Source organism: Lonchura striata, chromosome 5 (genome assembly GCF_050655825.1).
Source record: "Lonchura striata isolate lonStrDom1 chromosome 5, ASM5065582v1, whole genome shotgun sequence".
NCBI lineage: Eukaryota > Metazoa > Chordata > Aves > Passeriformes > Estrildidae > Lonchura > Lonchura striata.
In genome coordinates, this window is record NC_140707.1 from 67,460,861 (window position 1) to 67,482,541 (window position 21,681).

The 21,681-nt window shown below is 43.6% G+C and overlaps 1 protein-coding gene and 1 long non-coding RNA gene across 2 annotated transcripts in view; one reads left to right on the plus strand and one right to left on the minus strand.

Moving 5' to 3' along the window:
- Window positions 1–21,479, minus strand: part of RHOJ (ras homolog family member J) — a 61,541-nt gene extending 40,062 nt beyond the window's left edge. Inside the window, exon 1 of the mRNA XM_021554460.3 lies at window positions 19,674–21,479. Coding sequence (XP_021410135.1) covers window positions 19,674–19,851 — 178 coding nt within the window. The 5' untranslated portion in view covers window positions 19,852–21,479. The remainder of the gene's footprint in view (window positions 1–19,673) is intronic.
- LOC146767427 (uncharacterized) lies at window positions 1,983–19,911 on the plus strand. Its single transcript, XR_014955801.1, has 2 exons — window positions 1,983–3,214; window positions 8,390–19,911. It is a non-coding gene; the product is annotated as an uncharacterized LOC146767427 (long non-coding RNA).
- Window positions 21,480–21,681: the final 202 nt, after the last annotated feature.

The following is a 21,681-nucleotide window of genomic DNA, read 5'->3' on the forward strand; positions in this document are numbered from 1 at the left end:
TAGATCAACAGTAAATGGAACACCACAGACATGCCCTTCTCCTTGGGACTTCCACTGGATTCAGGATGCAGGGATGCTGTGAGGGTTGTTTTACTTTGCCTGTGCACTCTTCAACCATCACAGTATGTTGATGGTACAATGGCTTTTTTTGGATATTACTGTAGATTCTTATTTGACCAGATAAACAGGACAAGAACAGACAGTGTGACTTTAGAAGGTGAAGATGTGATGCTGGGCCTTGTGAATGAGCATCCACTCCCTGCCCACTCTTCCTCTGAACTGCAGATCTGCTTTGATGGTGCCACAGGAATTTCACTGGGCAGTTGAATTTTAGTAGAAAGCTTTTATTCTAAATTTTGCGCAGTTGAAGGTCATTTCGGCTGTTCTGTAGGTATGAACTCCACTAAAAAAAAGAGGATCCTTCTGCCCTGAGCTTCCTATTCTCTCTTCCTCCCTGCTCCCTCTGGACTTTTACCTGCTGCTCTGTATTGTTTTTCCACACAGTCCCTGTCTTTGATGTCTGCAATGCTGGATTTTTTTTCCCTTTACACACCTCATTTTTGAAACCTTCTATTATTTTTGTGACCTTTTGGGATACTTTCCATTTCAAGAGCATTCTTTGCAAGACAGACTTGATATAGAGAGGAATAATCCCAACTTGGTTTTACGGGACATGTTTTTACAGCCTGAGAGTGTGTGTTTTTAACCCTGCAGTGTCCTTCCCTGTGCTCCCACGGGTGCTGTGCACAGCTCTGGTTTGCACCCATGGGAGTGTGGAGCTCTCCCAGAGCTGTGTGGGTTGCTGTGTTGATGGGGAACGCTGTCTCCAAAGGATGCTGCCACCAAAAGCAAAATGCCTCTATCTGCCATCCAACTATTTCCACAAAACCAACAGTTTTAAGGCTTTATCTCCATGTATATCCCCTGAAGGGAGTCTCTGGTATCCTGCACTGTTTGTTTCCTATGGGAAATAAAAAAAACCCTGCTTGGAGCAGACCCTTCGAGGGATTCAAAGTTCCCTGGAGGAATGCAGCCCTGAACTGAAGGCGTCAGGTGCAGCTGATCCCAGGAAAGCTCAGGGCTTACGAGGGGTTGAGTGGGCATGGAGGGGGGAAGGAAGGATTTCTGGCCAGAGCCCAAGGCCAGGCAGCTGAAGATTTACAGAGCTGCTCTATCTGCCCTGATTTCTTGGATGTGGAACAGCCACTGAGGTGTGCAGAGGAGCCTTGGCAGGTTAAACACAAAGCCACGTATGAAATGGGAATTGCAGCAAGGAATCCTTGCTCTTCAGCTGCTGGATATACAGGAAGCTGTATCCTGCTGGGCTGGGATATACAGGAACCTCCAACATTGTACATGATTTCTGTGTGTTCCACACAGGGATCCTGATGCTATTTTTTTCAGAGGCAAGCCCTAGAAAGCGTGGCTGGCTGATGTGGCTGCCAAAGCTCTGCCACATGGGCTTTGCTTGTCAGAAGTGAAAAGCATGGCTGGTGCTTAAGGCACTTCCAGAGTAAACACCAGCAAGAGTCCCTTCAGCTTTGAGACAGGCAGTTGTATTTAAAAATGCTTCAGTCCTAGTGAGAAAGGCTGTGAGTCAGGGCACTGTTTCCCAGGGCTTGTTTTTAACCCTGGGGATATTTTTTAAGGACTTCATGTGCTCCTCTGAAGTTTCCAGTTTGGCCGTGCTGGGGCCAGTGATGCTGGCTGGTGTCTGAGCCTACGCAGAGGGGACAATGCTGGATTGTTCCAAATGGTGCTAAACAGCATAGAGGCTTTGCATCATCTGCTAAAACATGGGAATTAAATTATTTTTTGCTTCCATCCTACCAAAGAAAACTTAAATCTAAACCTTCAGCCCGTGATGGTCTTGTGGGGGCCAACCCTTTGTCATTTATGCAAAAGCAAAGCAGGAGGATGATCATTCGCACTCCCTATAGGATGGCAGAGGGAAAGATTTGTATCACCCTTATGAGACACAAGAACAGCATCATTTCATTTGTGCCTGAGTGCTTCAGCACATCACAACACTGAATTGATGGCAGAAATGTGTGGCAGCAATTACTGCCCTGAGGGTTGCTCTGGAAAGAAACACAAAAAATTCATTTAACTCCTGCACTCGTCACTGCAAGGTAATTTGGACCTGCTATATTCCCATCACAGTTGTAAATTTAAAAATAAGCAAAGCCAAGGCTGTAGCTGGAGAGGGACTGGATGGTGCAACTGATCAAAACACTCTACTCCAGAACACACTGGAGTAGAGTTTACAAAAAGCTGCCTTTTAAATCTTGTGCCTACGATCGATTTCATTCTGGAACAAAATATGGTTCTTCCAGCCTACAATATGGAGTGAGTCATAGTATTGCCATTCTGCTCCCAGCACAATTGGAGCATACCTATGGTATGAAGTGGGAGAAATATTTGGCCCAGAAGAAAGCTCCAGAATGTTTTTTTTATGTACTGTCAAGACACGCTGAATAAATGGAGAGTATTCTTTCCATATTGCGTAATTCCGACTCTCCTCATTCTGGGTTTTTTTTTAGCAGAACACGCAAGTGTGTGCTTATCTTCAATGAGTTTTTAAACCCAGATGAGTGTAAACATGATTATGGGAAGGACTTTCCTTGCCATGCATGGAGGCAAATGTGTAATTACAGCTGCACAGGGGCTGAATAAAGATGGAGGGAAGCTTTTAGTGGCAGAAAGGACAAAAACTTGCTGTGGTCCATAGTCCCTCACTCTGTATTTCTGCTGCTCCCCTCAGGGCAGAGTTCAGTGATCTCCAACATCACCCATGTGGGCATGGACCCAGCAATGCTGGCAGAAATGGCATGAAGGGCAGTAAAGGGAAAGCCTGGCTGCCCAGCTGGGAAGGCTTTTTGGGCACAGGGTGAAATCCCTGTCCTGGCCATGCCAACAGGAATATTGCCTTCAGCAGAGTGATTCCACTCCCTGTGCATGAACAGACACTGAAACAGAAAACAAATCACGATGTGGTGCCTGACTGGGAACTGTTTTGGCAAAGCAAACAGGGCTTAAACCTCGAGCTCTTTCAGGGGACAAATAAAGGCAGGAGCAGCTTTAGTGCACACGGCGGGGGCAGGCGAGGCGGGCTCTGGGCAAGGCTTTGGTCCAAGACACAGATGATTTGGCCATGATTCCTGCCCTGCAGCTGTGTGACCCTCCCAAGCCAGTGCCTCCCTCCAAATAAAATGTGAGTATTGACACAAACCTGCTTTTATGTATTGCTGTGCTTTTATTAGAGACTGGTTATGGGTTGAACTTAATGTTTGCTTAATATATCCTACTCCTTGATGTTAAATACTGTTACTATTAACTGCTGTGATGCCCACAGGGCTTTAATGATCAAATCATCTAAAATAACAGTGGTTCATTTTGTTTTTAAGCATGCAATAGTGTGCCGTGGGTTGCTTAACATTAGGCAGCATATGCATTATTATGCTGTGCTTGTATATGAAGTGTGTTTTTTGACCAAACAGCCCAGAAACCTTTCTTGCTCTTGGTAATGAGAGCTCCCAGAATCGGAGAGCTCATGAACATTTGAACCCTCCAGAGTGTGAAATAATAATGGCCAGCTGGTGCCATTTCAGTGGGGAAAGCAGTGAGTAAATGACAAAGATATGAGAATTAAATCTTGTTTATACTGCACCACTGAGGACCACTAAGAAACTGGTTTGGTTTAGTTTTAAGAGGATTTCAAAACAAAGGGGTTTCTCAAAAATCTCTGCCCTCTCAGAACAGCAACATTCCTCTGTACACTCAGGATCTTTGGACTTGGGGTTAGGAGCAGATTCTCAAATAAATAATAGATTGATCACTGCTGAGAGCCTCTGGAGAAATTAGGATGAGAAAAATGTCAGGAAATGTACCACTATTATCTCTTCAAACCCATCCCCTTCAGTTAAAATGCTAAATTGTTGCTGGTATGTTCATAAGGCAGCCTGGGGTGTCTGAGGGGCTCCCTGACACTTAAACAGATGGTGGAAGTCAGACACTCCTCAGGTTATATCTACCTGGTCAGTGATGGATTGGTGTCCAGAAAACCAGGGCTAAAGTAAGCTGTGGCTGAGTTATGGAAAAATTAAACCTTCTTGTAATCACAGGAACTCACCAGGGGCAAATTAACTCAATCCTACAAATCATTTCATCCTCATAACCTTCTGTTCACTTTGTAATTTTGAGGTGAAACAAGGGCTGTATCCTTTTGAACTCAGCACCACATCCCTTAGCCTCTGCTGCCATGCTTGCCTACGTTTGCTCACTCCAAAAAAGCTCTTTTTTCACTCAAGGCTATGTGGATGATAGCAAACTACAGAGGCTTTTTCTAGTAAATATGCTTTTCTTCTTGAACATTTTTCCCTGGAGTTTTTCCCACCCCTGTTCCTTCAGACATATTGATCTCCACAGTCTCACTTCTTCCTGGTATAAGATCTGTTTTCTTTTAAGACATCTACAAGTCTGGGAAATACACACCCTGGTGTCCAAGAGGGCAGAGGGAGATATTTCTAGAAATAGCTGGATGACAAACAAACCACTAGAAGTTCTAGTCTTGGCTACCTTACCATAAACTCAGCCCATAGATTTTTTTTTTTTTTTTTTTTTTTTTTTTTTTTTTCAGAACTGAGGTTTCCCATCTGCCAATGGGTGAATACAAATCCCAGCAGATGTTAAAGAGACATCTGGAGTGTATCCACTGCACTCCCTGTGTCAGTGATCATCTCCCAGCTACTCTGTACTTTTGCTGAGCTAAGGGAACTGGGTGACTGCAGAAATTGTGATGTCAAACATCCTCTGCTACAGCTACCAAAGCCTCTGATGCTGAGACTCCTACTGAGCACTTGTATTTCCATAGCCAAGGGTTGAATGGCCACCCAAAGAAGTCATTCTATAAATTAATGCAGTGGGTGCTGAGGGGAGCTTCCTGCTGCCCTGCAGGGAAGACCCTGATGGCTGTGACAGGACCCTTGGCCATGGAGGAGATGGGAACCTTCAGCAGCTCAGGAAGATTAATGAGAGGATTTGAACATCTTAGAAGTCAAAATGAGGGGGGGGATTTTCCCAAGGAACCCAAAATGTCTGTTTCCAAAATGAATTTGAATGGGATCTCCAGATCTACAAGGTGGCTTCAAAAACCCTGCCCTAATTTTCCATAAGAGGTAAATATACTTTTCATCCTCTCACATCTGGCTATGGCCTGAGGTGTGCAGGCAAGCGAGAAAACTTTTCCAGCCAACTACATATTTTTCTACCCTGGGAAAGACTCCATTGTACAGTGTGAATGCCAAAGTCCAGTTTCCTTCTGGGCTCTGCACATTTTTTGAAGTTGGTGTTTGTTTTGCCTGATCTGCCCTGACTTTCTGGTTCCTGTTACTGTTCCCTCCTATTGTTGCTGGTGAACTCTGGCCCTTACCAGGATTTTGGTGGGGTTGCTTTTCTCTGAGCAGGTACATGGGAGATTTCCCAGAATTGGAGAAATGATATCTGTATTCCCCTGCTGATCAACCTCTTATTCCTCTGATTATTCCAAAACATGGAGAGAAATAAATTTCATTAATGAGCCCCTGTAAATAACAGGGATGGAAATAGTGAGGGACATTAGAACTGTTGTCTTTGCTTAGCAAGAGGCATCTGTGAAATGATTTTGGGGAAAATTCCAATGGAATTCCATTTCCAATGAAATGGAAACTTATAGGTACTTCTCCAATTGTTTATATAAATTAATATAACAAAGAACAAAATTTGGAAAAAAAAAAATCCAAACATATGGTTTGTTTCTAATCTAATTCTTTGAAAAAAATAAAGCATAGAATTATTAATACATTAACATTTCCCTACATGTTCTGTAAATATATAGGGAGAAAATTAATAGTTTATTCTTGAGAAGTTATCTACTGTGTATCTGTGTCTTTATTCTGATTCCTTGGGAGCTTAGAATTTTGCACAGAATTGCATTAGTTAAAATACCTGCTTATTTTTCTTATTTTACTAATCTATTGTCTTTCTATTATATATCATACATTCTTTCACTTCAAGGATTTCCTGACTTAGATTTGCTTGGCCCCAACTCTGTGAGCCTTCCAAAACCAGACAAACCCAAATCTTGTGTGAACACAGCCAGCCTTGAAAAAGATTGCCTAAAGATCTATCACTCCTTCCTTTTTCAATCTGAAAATGTATTTACCACAATTTCTTCATGCTGAAGACTAAAAGCCATTTATTATGGGAACAGGCATAAATATTTACAACTAATAGAGGCTACATCTAATTTTAGGCACCCACACCCACCACACTGACTGGGAAAGGAAACCAGCCTCTTTCAGGTTATGCTTTCAGCTCTTCTAAGGAAGAAAATCCATCAGGCACCCTCAGCAGTGACTTCCCACTACTTCTGTTGTCTCTGTTTTATTTCTTGCCTGACAGCCCACAGCAGGAACACATTCAAAAGGGTTGCCCACATAGGAAATCTGAAATTCAGTGGTCCTCAGACACCCCAAATGAACTTCTTTAGGTCAGATGTAATTCATACTTATGACAAGATTTTGAGTCCTCCCTGGAGAAGCTCCTGGGAAGGACTGACTGTTTTAGCTCCAGGCTTGTGGAATGAACCCCTCCTATCAAACAGCAGTGCCTTGGTTTGTTAACATGACAGACAACAGAAATGCAGATATATGGGAGGGATCCTGCGGCAGAAATGGGAATATAGGTTGAATTTCAACTGAACTAATTGCACAGAACCCAATTCCCCTAACTATAATGGTGCTCTTCCTAAGTGAATGCAGAATGAGCTCCCAGTCAGGTCCTTTATATTTCCTTCATAATTTATAAGCAGCATTTCCAGAATGTGGCCACAGACACCTCTCTCCAGCTAAGTCCCTGTTCCAGTGTCACTAACTTTGGGAACCACTCACTGGAGCAAAATTGTGTCTGGCAGAGGGAGGATGTCCCTTGGAAACCTTTGAGAGTTTTTGGGGTAACTTCCTTCTTCTGGGAATCAAACATATATATAGTCGTATAAATCAGAAATGTGGATTTATTGGACATTTACATGATGACAGAAGTCATCAAAAGAGAAGAAGGAATAAAACTTCTGCATTAGCCTAAACCAGAGTGAGTGAAGACAGAATGAGCAACACTCAGCTCAAAGACTGTTTTCCCTTCTCCTGAGCACTTGTGTGGTTCTGCCATCAGGTTTGCCAAGGCTTGTGAGGATTGCCAACCTCTCCCTGCAACCACTGCAGCTCTTCATGTTGAGAGAGCCCAAAACCACACCTAAACTCATATTATTTGAAGCACTTGGAAATTTTTTGTCTTTGCTGCACAAATATTTCATTTAGAGGAAGCCTGCCCTTGGTTAATAATGGTTGCACTACAGCAACTGGAAAAAGGATAATAACAACAGCTAAGTAGAACTGGCCAGGGGGATGATAATTCAGCTTTGTGACAACTTCTGAGGTTTTACAATTTGTTTTCATTTTACAATGGAATGAAAACAAAACCTTCAGATATTATGTTTTCAATTTGGGCCTTTTTTGCTGCACTGTCAGAAATAACCAGAGGGCCCTGGACCTCAAGAATTTGTCCTTTCAAGTATTTAAAAAATGCTTCAGCTTTCGTGAATCAGCATTTTCTCTTGGTGGGACAGTTCATGAAAAATGCTCTGGCCAGAACTTTTGCTAACCCAGAAGTTCAAAACTCTGAGTCATATCCCCCAAAACATAGTTGTTACAAATCACTTGTTTTGTGATTTATGGACATCTTCTGGACTGTCTGCTCTTAAACATACCTTTCCCCTCCATCCTCTAAGGATGCACATTTCTTTCCCACACTTCTCCACTTCTTCTCTCCTATTTACTTGGGCATTATTTTTGGTTCTCATGCAGCTCCTTGGCTCATCTGACCTTCCCTAACTTACACAATGCTGAGATAATATTTTTATGGAATTCTGTGGCGGGGTTTTGCCAGGAAAGAGGTGGCTGCTGGAACGGACAGCGGACACCATGGGGTGGTCCCACCATCATCCTGCAAAGCCCTGTCTGGCTGCTTGCTGGCTCTCACCCATCTCAGATGACATTTTCCATGGGGCAGAGCTGACATCTGTCAGGAGGAAGAACATCTGCTTTCATGTCCTTGGCCCTGGCCATCTTGGCAGCATCAGAGGGAATCAGAAGAGACACCCGGTAATAATTATCAGCCAGGGCGTGTGGGGCAGCCGCTATGTGTGCAATGTCTGTGGTTTGGTTTTGGACCCAGCTGCCTCAGAGGAGGCTCTGCAGGATCCATATCTGGTTCTGGCCAGCTCCATGGCCTATGCTGTATTCAGGAAAGCTTTGGGAAGACAATCTGTCGTTCTTTTTCTTTAATATTTCAGGTGGAAAGACCCCACTCATGAGAAAAAAAGCAGCGTGGAAAATAAATGCCAAGAAAAGGAAATGTGGATATTCATTCTGAAAGCTGGAGGAAGCAGCAGGAAGGAAATAAGGACCTGGAAAGGCTACATGTGATGGAAAGTACAAGGTGCTTTCTAGTCAGGAGGTTTTTGTAAGAATTGTCTCGTGCACCTCACCAGGACATACTGTGAACATATTTGGCCAGGAACAAGACTCCCCCATGTCCTCAGGATTTTCCACCCTGTCAGGCATAGTCTCAAAATACTGTTCTTGCAAAATCATTGCAAGACTCATATTATTATTTTTCTTTTCCTAATCTCTCACTTTCATGCATTTAAATAGAAGGCAAAGGGGAGAGAAACCCAGTTGGGAGCACCATATGGAGAGAACACAAGTTTTTGCTGTTCCCCCATTATCTTGGCACAGATTGCCTTTGTCAAACATTACTTCAGATTTGGGGCCTCATTTTGTATTCACACTCCCTGTTGCTTCTTCCTTCCCTGGAAGCATTAGGAGGGACTTATGGTATTGCTACAAGGAGCTCTTTACAGGAAAGGAAGTAAATTGAGCAATGTGATTCAAATAATGGAAGAATGAATTATTTCACCATTTTAGCAGTTTCCCGTGAGGGACACTCGAGGGAGAAAATGCACTTAACACTGTAAAGTATTAAAATCAAGGAACCACAGCAACCTCACCCAACTGGACTTGAACCAAAGCAAATGGTTTAGGTAAATGCCTAGCAGATCTTCAAGTGGCACAACCCGTGAGAGACTATTTCTGTGCGTGGTAAGGAAAATTCTCCATATTAATGACATCATGAACTGGCTCAGCTAATTTGGACTTCATCCATAAGGCCTGGTTTCTGGCAGATTAGCTGAATTTGTTTTGAGTATGAACTCCTCTTTTAATGTTGAGATTGATCCTGTTTTCATGGCTGATATTCCTGGAAAATATTTTCTTAAAGCTGTACTTCACATACATATTTTTAATGAGAGGTGTTGCTCCCTTGTATTCCTGGAATAGGCTTAAAATATCCTGAGCAGCAACTAGAAAATAATGAGATGAAGGAAACTGCTGGATTTTTGCAATTCATTGGTTACATTACTGGCTACCCAGAACAAAGCAGAGCTGTACTGTGGAGGTAAAGGGTCTTTCTAGGAGCTTAAATAATAGCATCCTAATGGCCTCCTAGAAGTTGTTCATGCTTTTGCTGAAAATTTTGATGGTAAGTTTTCAATCAGCAAAAATGGGCTCAAACTAGACAGAAACTACAAGCAATTCTACAATCTCCTTTTTGTTTTTGATACAGCTGAAAATAATTTGTGAGTAGCTGCAACTAAACAAAAATAAAGATGCAGTTTCAGAACAGCTCTCTAGAGCTATTTTGTGATTTCTATGCGGATACACCACGAGCCCTTAGTGGAGTTTGTGTGCCCATGTGGAACCATTTGGGAAGCAGGATCATACAGCCCAAACCCAGCTGGAATGGACAACATGAGGTCCTGGGCATTACTGCCACAAGCCATGGCTTGATACAGACAGCATAAAATAGATGGTCTCAGGAGGCATTTTCAGTGTGTTTGTGCCAGAGCTGAGATTCCCTTGTGGAAATGCCTCAACTTCTAAATAAAAAATCAAGTCTCTGCATTTCTGCTGCTTGTGGACAGAGACTTCAGCAACTGGGCTCCCAAAATTAGACATAGATGTTGACTTTACACTTAGTTGTTGGAGAAAACCAGTTCTGAAATGGAGCTGGGGGCATTGCTCAGAAACCATGTGTGTCCTAGATGGAGAGGGTCTGGCCTGTGAGGACACAGCACCTGGATGGCTGCCAGCTCTGAAGACAGATCATGAGACAGTTTGTGAGTTTAAAACACATTTTTCAACCTTATGGGATTTTCCTTTAAGTCTGTTCTCAGCAAAGCAGCATATTATTGCAAATAGATGCTCTTTTGGTCCCATCTCCCAGGGGACAGAAATTAATGCTATGTTTGAACATGTATGTTTTCCCACTCACTGCTGGAGCTGTGCTTCTCCTTAAAGTCTGCAGAAAGCCAAGCATGAGCAGATCCTGTTAATGCCATTACTTCAAAGTTATAGCTGGAGTCAGTGCCAGAGAGTCTTTAGGAGGAGACATGGCCTCTGTTTGCAGGGGTTGGAAAGCAGTTTCAGAGTCATCTCAGGCATCCTCCTGCCCTGTGGCAGGACCTTTCTGTCCAGCCCCTCTGCACAGCCCTTTTTAACTCTTTCAGGTGTTTATGTGCTGGCTCCTGTGCTCATCCCTGGGGCTGTTGTTTCCATGAGACACTTGCACACTGCCCTGAACCAGGAGTGAGGATGTTGGTACAGCATTGTGTTGTTTTTTTCCCTCTTGCTCCAATGCCATCACACTCCTGACTGTGCCTCCTGTGCCACTGTGCTTGGGAATATTTTTACAGCTGTCCATCTCCTTCCTTTGGGAGGTTTGCTTTTTTTTTTTTTTTCCCAGTATTTCTCCTGTCAGTGAAAGTTTTTTTCCAGCCTTTTCTTCCCTTGAGGGTGGTGGGTGTATTTATGGATTCATTGCTGTGCCAGTTCCCGAGGTAAAAAGGCAACCCTGGGGCAGCCCCAGTGCTGGCTTTGCTGCTCCACTGGACACACACTGAATGTGGAGAACTGTGTTAGCTAAAATAACAGCCTGTCATGGTCCTTCATGCCTTCCCCTTCCCTAGACCCCAAACACCACTTTGGATATGAGGACTAGCTAGGGGACAGCAATGCCCAGCAGGTGACCGTGTCCCCCAGGACCCTTCCAAGCCATCTTGCCTCACATATGACTTTCCATTTAAGAAGAGGGTTTTGAGCTTGGCCTTAAATCTATGAAGGGGGGAGACCTCTCACTTTGAATGCAAATTATGCTAGATATTAAATAAGGTAAATCAACTTTTTTTTGGCAATCTTTTAATTATTAGACATTAATTTCCCCAGATATTATTTGTGGAGAAAAGGGAGATGAATACTGCTCCAATAATCCTGTTTAGAATTAATTCATTCACCCCCTCTTGGCATAAAACATTGGGTGACAATTCGTAAAACTTTCATTCTTTAGTAACATATTCCCTGACTTGGGTGGAAAACCCATAGCTCAAGGTACAAGGACAATATAAGTGGAGAATGGCAAATGGTCACTTTTAAAAGCAGATGAGAAATATAATAACTTGTATTTTTTTTTTATTGGAAAGATAATAATTTGACAGGAGATGTCATTACTGTTTAATGACTTTGTCTGAACAGAACAATTGAAGGAAATATGTTTGCTCTTCCTCATCCCTTGCCATTTCCATGATGTCATTAGGTCTGGCCATAACAACTGGAAATTCAGAACATAGGAAAGGCACTGCCTGCACGGCAAAATCTGCTCAGTGGTGCAGAGTAGCCATGATGGACATCACTACTGCAGATATCAAAGTATCAAGTTTATGAAGAGAGCAGAAAATGAGAAGCAAGTCAGAGCTATTTAGCATTGACTTGATCAGTAACTAAGCCATTGCAATGATGACTTAGTGAAAACACTGCCACATCTGGCAGAAATGAAGCTTTAATGTCTAGGAGTTCGGTTTCTTAGACTTCTTTGCTAAGTTTTTGTTTTTCTTTCCTACATGTGGAGCATCTTCTGCTGTGAAGCATCTGCTTGGCTGCCTGATCCGCCACCACCCATAAAGTGGCTTTGTCCCCTCATCTGGGTTGCTTGGCCACAGGTACTGAGTCAATTATTGATTTTGAGATAGTGGATGTGATTAATTTCAAGCTGTAGACATTGTCCTTCAAGGGCCAGAGGCCACAGTTTCAGTTTTGGTCTTCTCAGCTGATGTCACCTCCTGCAATGCTAGGCAGATGACAAAGGGAGGGAAAGGCTAGGCCTGACTGTCTTGGAGTAGAGGAGAAGAAAAAGATCATTTTTTAAATTCCCTCATGTCTCTTTGAAGCAGTCCATTGCTGGGTAAGCAAAATTTCAAAATCTTTTTGTCCATCCATATATCAGAAGAATCATGCCAGAAAGTTATTTTCTAAAGCTCTGGGCGCAGGGTGCTAGGTTGGGCCAAACTCACAGCCTGGTGTCTTATCTCTAACAAAACAGTGAGTAACTTTAATATAATTTGACATTCACCAGGCTAAATTTAGGTCTTGTCCTGAACTCTAAACCAAGGTTGTACCAGCTCATTTCTTGCAGAAGTCTTTTTCATTAGCTTATGATAGCACTCAATCTCCCCAATACCCGGTTCAACCCGTTTTTTTGCACACCTTGTTAAAATTCTGTCCTCAAGAACTTTTATAAAGTGATAAGTTCCCCGGGTTAATCACATACCATGCAAAGAAATATTTCTTTTTAAGCCATTTGACTTTTCCTTCTTTCCAATCCATTCCCTCAGGCCTGTGGCTGACCTTAAGAAAAATCCCATCATTCTACATCCAAACCACCAACACACATCCAAATGGTCTAACTCCTTGTTTAGTATTCTTTGTGATTCCTCTTGCCCTTCAAGCATCACATATCAAATACAAAGAATAGACAGCAGGGCTTAGGTGGAATTTAGGCTGGATAAATCTGGATAAAGCAACATGGCTGCTCCATCTACTCCTCTAATTCCTGGCCCCATCCTTTGTGATGTGTGCTGTAGTTTCCTTACTCTCTACACGCAGTTTTCAGACTGCCAATGTCATCCATGGTGCAGTGTTGTCCTCTGCTGTGCTGGAAGTACCAGGACATCCACTGGCTGCTGACATGGCTGGAGAAATCAGTTCTATGTCCTGGGCTGTCAGCTGGGTCCTGGTGGGTGTGGGGTTGGTGCAGAGCTCTTCTGGGGCTCTCTGGAGCACAAAGCCAAAGTGAAACCAGACCAGGAGTGGCAGCAGGACTTAAGAGAAGCTGCATAGCACAGCCAGAGGCAAAGGTAAGGAGCAGCTAGGGTGCTGCAGGCTCATCTCCATTCACAGCTGTAGGGGCAGGGGACAATGGGGACTTGGTCAGTGCTCAGAGCACTGCTGCAGAAACCATCTGCTCTGAGAAACAGAAACCCAAAGCACACACCTCTGTCTCCATGGGCTTCAAGTGGATTGTGCAGCCTCAGGACAATACAGGGATGTGTGTGAGGAAGAGATAGCAGCGATAGTTATCTTGGCTCTTTGCACACTGACAGCACCTTCAGAAGGAAAAGGCCTTAAGATGCTTGGGGGTGTATGTGGAGCCTCCCAAATGAGTGTGGAATATCCATGGTGATTCAAGCAAAAGGCATCTTTTTGGTAAAAATACTGTTCAGGCTTCCTGGATGTGAAAAGCCTGAGGACCACTACATCACCTCTGACTTGTATGACTCAGGACAGAATTAAACCTTCTGTGGGGAGACTGAGAATTAGTGGTTCTGTAAAATTCATCTTCAAAAAATCCAGCCATGGAAACATTTGAATTGCACTGGTGTGTTTGTGGTGTTGTCATACCTTGAATGTTTTATTCATCCCTGGTCTATTCTGGATGATACCAGGAAGATTGGCAGAGAAGTCTTTTCAGCTCCTGAGAGGCAAAATGAACATATCTGTTCAGTGGCTGCCAGTTTAAAGAGCCAGCTCTCAAAAGAGTCAATGCTTTCTTGTCTCAAGGCTAAAGTTCAAATCTGTGTGATCAAAATTGGATGAACATTAGAAGGAAAAGAAATCCCACTGCAAATATCCATGCAAATAAACATCACAGCTCTCTTTCAGTGCTATTTATATCTATTTGAGTTTAATGACCCCAAACATTGTATGAAGAGTTTCTCTAATGTGCTACCAAGACTGTTTATAGGAGACAACTGTCTCAAGAATGTGGCAGTGTGAAGACTCCCACGGCAGCACCCGTGCAGAAATTGTAGATCTACTTAGGCAGTCTTTTCCTGTCAGAGTTTCAACAGGGAATAAAAAAGTGATGGTCTTGGGGTTATCACTTACACACCATGGCAAGCAGGGATGGGTTGAAAGCAGTGTGCATTAGCAATCAATTCAAAATGGCTAGCACACCAAAAGTGTGGTCAGATGTGCTCTCATGCTTGTAGCTGGGGAAATTAGGGATGTTAGGGCTCCCCTTGGGTTTCTGCCATGTCTTGGCTGGTGTTTCTTGCTCTTTGGGGAGCAAGAACAGAGCAGAGGCAAGAGCTGCCTGGTGCTTGGCCTATCTCCCCTGGGTGCTGCTGCCTGCCCCAGGATGGAGAGCAAGCAGCCATGGCAGCCCCAGGATCACAGATAACCCACTTCCAGCTCCTTTCCTCCATGGGGGGACATGAGGAACAGGGATTTGGGTCAGTGCTGTGACATACAGGCAGGGCATAATAGATCTGTGGATTTGCCTGCTCTGGGCAAGAGCAGTCATACAGCTCCTGTGCCACTAAAAATGCCAGAGCAGGAGACTCTCCCTTCTTGCATGGCTTGTCTGGCCAGCAAGGTTGGGATCACTGTTCTGTGAGACTAGTGGTGCTCCAGCCCACTTCAGTGCAAAGGCAGACAGATTACATTGAATCATCACTGAAGAACAAAAAATATGTCTCCTAACAGTAAGTAATGTCTCTCTTCTTCTATATTGCTTTTAATTTACAAAGCCCCAGTCAGGGCTAAGCTATTCTGTATGCTATTAATTAGCTGATCACATGCCAGTGCTAATTTTTTTCAAATGGGTTCTCTATTTATAAATGTTCACCAGTTTGTGCCGACACATGATGGGAGGGAGGGACATATTTGCACCATCTACTTTTTGCAGATGCTTTGCAGTTCTCCTTTGGAGGGATTGACCTCTCTCATTTATCAAAGATGCAACTCTGGCTCCTAAAGCTGTTTGTATGGTATTAATCTCAGTACTACGGCTGAACTAGACTTGAGTTTAAGACTCACAACCCTCTTTTCCTCAGACTTCAGCCATCTGATGAGTCCAATCACCCTTGTCTGCACAGTGGGCCAAGTTAGCTGCATGCCATTGTTACTGCTCCTTAAGCATAGAGAGTTGTTTTTTTTTTTTTTTAATTTACAAGAAATGCACTTCTGGAATAGAATGGAATAGCTTCAGTTGGATGGGGCCTACAGTGATCATTTAGTCCTGCTTGACCATTTCAGGGCTGATCAAAACTCCCAGCACATAATTAAGGGCATTATACAAATGCCTATTAAACACTGACAGCCTTGGGACATTGATCACCTCTCCAGGAAGCCTGAAAATAAATTTTAGAGCAAATAAATTTAATGCTAAAAATTGCTATGTTTTTAGGCTTCATGGATATAAAATGGGATGCTCAGTGGCTTCCTAAGTAGCAACACACATTTTACTTATGTATTTCACAGAGCAAACCAGCTAACTTTGGTATTATTAAACCAGCTCTGTTAGTTGTTGAATTGAGTTTTTTTTGTTGGTCCAACCTCAGCCCTAAATAAACAGTTGTAACCTCACATACCTAGGCACAATACAAGTCACCCTGGCTGAGAGACCTTTGCTCACAGAAAACCAGCATTTGGTGTTCAAAGGAGTGGAACCAGCATGTTAAAGCATCCACTCACTATCCAAACAGCCCCTATTGTTGCAGCTATTGCCAGCAATATCCTGTTTGTCACTAGGATAGCACTTTGGTGAGCCTGCCCTAGAAACAGCCATTTGTCTTGCGGCTAAACACTTCCAGTACGGGACTTGGAAATTCACCAAAGCAAGGAAACCTACTCAGGGCTCTGGCCTCCAGCAAAACCTCTTCAAAATGCCTTGAGAAATAACCAGACCCATAAAATTCCATGCATCCAATGAAAGAAACCATTTTCATATCCAAGTAACAAATTTGCCCTCCCCATCTGTCTGGCATTGCTCTGATCCTACTCTACACCCATCACATCCCAACATTGGCTACAGGCCCTGAAGAAATTCGGTTTTGTGGACTGTGGGTGAAATCTGAGGCAGGATATTACCAGTATGGAGCTAATCACTGGTCTGGACTTTTGTGCAGTGCAGCTGCACACGTGGTGAGCCACCAAGAGCTTCTGGTGCCAGGCACCGCTGCGTCCGAGCTGTAAATGCTGTGTGAGTTATCTGCAGGAATATCTGCTCCTTCCCTGGGGGACACTCAGCTCCTGCCTTTGATTTGCTTAGAGGCAGGTTGGGCCCAACTTTTATAAAGTGGTTTCAAGCTCTTTACATGTGCAAGGCACTGGGTAAGCACCGTGCAGATCTAATAGTGCAGGGACTCAGCTGTTTCTTCCTCCAACCACTCCTGTTGTTGCATCCACCTGCTTCAGCTGCAGGAGCTGAGGAGAGGAGATGCAGCAGGGCAAGTGCACGGAGCTGGTGCTGCAGGGCCATGAACAGTTAAAGCCTTGGCCACGGCACTGGTGCTGCTGGAGCTTTTCCCAAAGCTGGGCTGGAGAGCATCACTGTCTCCCCCGAGTCGCTGGAGTCGTGGCAGTGAGAAACTGCTCTGAGATCACCACTGGAATCCTTGGGTTTTAATGCTTCCCCTCCCCACTCCCTACATTTTCCATTAGAAAGAAGTAAATTGGTAAATGCCCCAGGAGTCACAAGCAGGCTGTGACCTGGTGAGGCAAGAGGAAGCCCTTGCTAACACACCACTGCTGGTAATTACACCTGGGTGGAAAACCTTCCATGGAAAGTGCAGCTTTGCAAAAATCTGCAGGAATTAATTGCTTTTGAGCATTTCCAGCACAGAAATGAACCATTGAATCTGATGTTTTCAGCTTGCTTGGGAAAACTGGAACACTTGGTTTCAGCAGTGACAGGGACAGAGGTAGACAAACCATTTTCCTGGGGTAAATTCAAATGTGATTTTCCAGAGCCTCCTACACCCTTCAGCATCTGTCCATGTATGCAGCTTTCCCATATGCTGTGCTGCCACCATGCCCATGGTACCTCTGTGACCATTGTACTGCTGTGCCACCTCTCCTGTTCACCATGGGCTGCCACACAGATGGATGTGGGAAATCCAGTGGAAGATCCTAAAAACTGTAAGCTCAGGCGTAAGGTTCCCCCAAGTGAGTTCTTCGCTCAATCAATACCCACAGTATTTTAAATAGGCTGTGTTATACTTTATGCCATGTCATATTTTTATGGGTGGGATTTTTTCCAGCACTCTGCTCTAGAAGTAATTCCTACTGCTCAACTCTGTATGCAATTTTGTACTTAAATTGGTTTAATAAATTATGGGATTCCTCAAAACACTGAAATTCCATTTGTGATCAATGCAAGTTTTGACCACTGCCACTGGGCAGGGATTGTCTCAGAACAGCATGTTAATAAGCAGAGCTATTTTTTCCCCTTATTTTTATTAGTTTTTCTCACTGAAAATACTTTTATATTTATGTGCTATAGTAGTTAAGAAGGTAGATAAAAAGAGCTGGAGATATTTTAGGGGCTAAATCTTCAAACCCTGGAAATGAGGCTTGATTTAAAAGTACCTTCATACTCCTTTTACCCCAAGGAAATCAGGATTATGGTACTTCATCTTCCCATCCTTCCCTCAGCCCTTGTATCCCTCAGTAGCTTTTGAGCCCAGTGGCAATTTCCAACAGTTCTGACAGAGGAAAGAGAATCAAAGCAAGTCCCTGCAAGTCACCTGTGGCTGGTTAGGGAGGAGAAACTCAGAGTGGTCCCCCACCAAATGCCACATGTGTGCCCTAGGCTCACACCAAAACCACCAAGACCGATGCCCACGTGGTCTGGCACCAGCTATTGATGGCTTTTCCCACAGGCAGAGAGGTATTTGCAGGGCATGGAAGAGAGTGGGAGAAGGGCAATGGGTGCTGGGATCAGCATTTTTTAAGGGATGAGCAGATCTGAAGTTATCACAGGAAAGTGGGTATAAGGCAGCCCTTAGGGATTTTGGCTCATGGAAGCACGTATTTCCAACAGGCAATATTCTGTTGTCTATCTTTTCTGTGGAAATGTTTTGTTGTTGTTGTTGTTGTTTGTTTGTTTTTTTGTTTGTTTTTTCCTAAAGGGATCACTCAATCTATGGTGGGAAGGGCAGAGAAAAGAGAGAGCTGCTTGCATTAGAAGTGACGCTGCCCACTCTGGTGGAGGAAAAGGTCTTCACATTTCCACGGATCAGATTCTGCAATTACACAGCTTTCTTGTTTGGCCAGTTCATCTGCTAAACCTGACACAGAGCCAGAATGCAAACAGGGATTTTTCCCATTACAAAATACCAAATCTATGATAAGCCACGCCATGAAAATTCAGTTTTTAAGGAGGTGGGGAGAGAATGAGGGAAACTCCAACTGCTGCTGCAAGATAAGCAATGAGTTTTGCAGGGCTCCTAGAATCTGTCAGGGATCTCATTAAAAAACTCCCTAAGCCAAAGGAGCACTATGGGAAGAAAAACAACAGGATTTGGGATAGTAAAATTTAAGCAGATGTTTGAACCAGTTTTAGCCTATGAAACATCTGCGTGATAACTTTGGACACAGCTGGGTAAAGTCAGTAATTGCTACAGAAAGAGGCCTGTGAATATTGAACTTAACCTGTGGGTCTGTTCTGCACAGCAATGCAGTGAATATAATTTGATTATGTTTGTGCTTTTTGCTTAAACTACAAATTCGCCGACTATGAAAGACTCAAATCAATCACCTCTTCTGCTTTTCACTACCATCAAGTTGTAGTATTAAAATCTATTTATAGATGGAGTAACAAACGTCTCTGAAAGGAGAGTTATATACTGACAGCTTGGAAAGAGACTATGCTGGTTTTCTCAAAGATCTCCTAAAATAGGATACGTTCTCAAATATTATTCCTTAAATAGGATATATATATTGTAATTTATGCATCATTTGCCAAGAGGGACAAGATTGTGATAGCATATATCTATATGTATATATATATATATATATATATACACATATATATAGTCTTAACTGTAAACTGCAAAGCTCAGAACTTCAAAAACTAACCAAGAATACAAAGTGACAGAGGCTGAATCACATTTGTTGCCCCAAAACACAGTGGATTTCAGTGCATCCCTAAGGCTTCTTATTTGCCAAAAACAAGACAAAAATCAGAAGCAAACAAATAAGTTCTCTGAATAAATCCTGCATTGTCCCAATTTCATGAGCTGCCCTCTAAGCTGCCTGGCAACCATCCAGGCCTGAATGACATTCCTGGACAAGAAGTAACCCACGCATCCCTTTTGAACTGTCCTCTCCTTGAGCTGCCTTCACCTCCCACCTGGCTGTCCTGCAGCTATTGATTAAATTTCTTTTAAAGCCCTTTCTTACCTGCATAGTGGTCAAACACAGTGGGGACGTACTCCTCTGGGAAGGCATCATTGGCATAGCTCATCAGCAAGCAGGTTTTCCCAACTGCACCATCCCCAACCACCACGCATTTCAGCATCTTCTTGGTGTTGTTCCTGCTCCCGTCAGTGCAGTTGTCATTTTCCTCCTTGCAGTTCATTCTTGCTGCTGCCGCTGCTCTTGCTGCTCCCAGGACTTCCAAGTGCACATGAAGGAAAAATGAAGTGCGATTGTATTGACTTTTCCTGAGTTTGGAGAAGGAGGGGGGTGGGGGGAGAGCAGCAAATCTCAAACTCAGGAAATCATACTAATGTTTCCAGGCTGTCACAGCCGCTTCTAACAGTTACCAGATCAGTCAAGAGGATCATCGAGGTGAATAAATTAAACACACAGAGAGGAATATCATAGAGAAAAAAAAAAAAAGAGTGATCTGTCCTTTTTCGTTTGTCCCAGTCAGGAAATCCTCATTCTGCCTGGCCGTTCCCAGTCTTTATCACAACTTCAAAAAATATCAGCAGCCTGCAGCTTCGATCCGCGTCTCCCTTCCTCCAGCCTGGCCGCAGGAACCAGGGATTCCTGTTAAATCCACTCCATTTTCCATTTCATTTCTACATGGAGGAGAGTCTGGAGGTTTTTAATGGAGTTTTTCCTTTCTTTCTCCAGCTTGCTGTGTGTCAGGAAATCATGGGTTTCCTGCTGAATTCCATATTAGGATCAGTGGGCTTGTGAAGGGCTGCAAACAATGGGAGCTCTGTGTGTATTTGTACTTTGGAGGAACTCTGCCAGGACATGGAGAAAGGAAAACACTAGAGGTCCCCCTGCAGAATGAAGTTTTTTAGGCTCTCTGCTCCATCCAGCTGCTCTCCGGGCTGCCGGCCCCAGCAAGGAGGATTTGGGAGAATTTGGAATACGAGAGTGCTGGAGATGCACGGCCAGGCTGCGAGCTCTGCCCCTGTCCCAGGGATTCCTGCTGATCCCAGACACGACCTCCTCTCATCTCAAATAGGTATTTTCTCCCATTTGGGAAAGGGAAAGGGGGAGGTGGAGAAGCAGAGAGGAAGTATAGAGGCTAGATAATGTCAGCTTTCTGTCTCTATAGCTCTTTAAAGTGTTTGTTATAAAGAATAAATAACTGATTTTTCAGTTCACACACTCAGAAAGTTTCTCTTGCTTTTCCCTCATCCCCCCTCTTTCAAAAAAGACAGATTTTCCCTTCCTAACGTAAAAGATGGAAACACAGACCGAGACAATAAGTAAAATTAAGAGATAGAGAAATTAAAAAATTAAACAAACAAACAAACAACCCCTTGTATAGCAGTCTGTGAAAAACCAGCTTTTAACTGCACGATTGCTGCCCCCTCCTCTGGTTTGTTCTGGTGCTTCACGTGCCTCCTAAATCTTCCCCCCCATTTAAATACTCAACAATCTACATGTACACGAAGGGCAAAACTTCCCGCTCCTTGCACAGGAAAGATTTTGCAATTTCCAGCAGAAATGAGCCAGACATTGACACAAACCCCAGTGCAGCAGCCCAGCACATCCTGCTGGCTGCATTTCCCCTCCACGAGGCTGGAAAGCTTTGAGAGGGGGAAACACCCCCCTGCTGGCCCTGCACCGGTGATAAACACTCCCCCTGCCCTGCTCACACCTGCTGAGAGATAAATGCCCAAAAGTACACACATGTGCACACCTGGAAGTGCAAAGAGCAACTCAGCCTTAGAAAGGAAATCTTATAGCCCCAAACTGTAAGAGTAAAGACAAGCACAGCCATAACAATAAAAGCCTATAGTCCCAAAATGTGTGCTCTTCTTTTTTTTTTTTTTTTTTTTGTGGTGAAGGGGCATGGCAGATCCATCTGCAACCTCCCCTGGACAGGCTAAGTCTGTCAGAGCTCTTCAATGTTCTACCTGTGCTGGATCAGCTCTGGACACCTTCCCAAGAGGTGCTAGAATTATAGAATCCTGTAATAGTTTGGGTTAGATGGGACCTC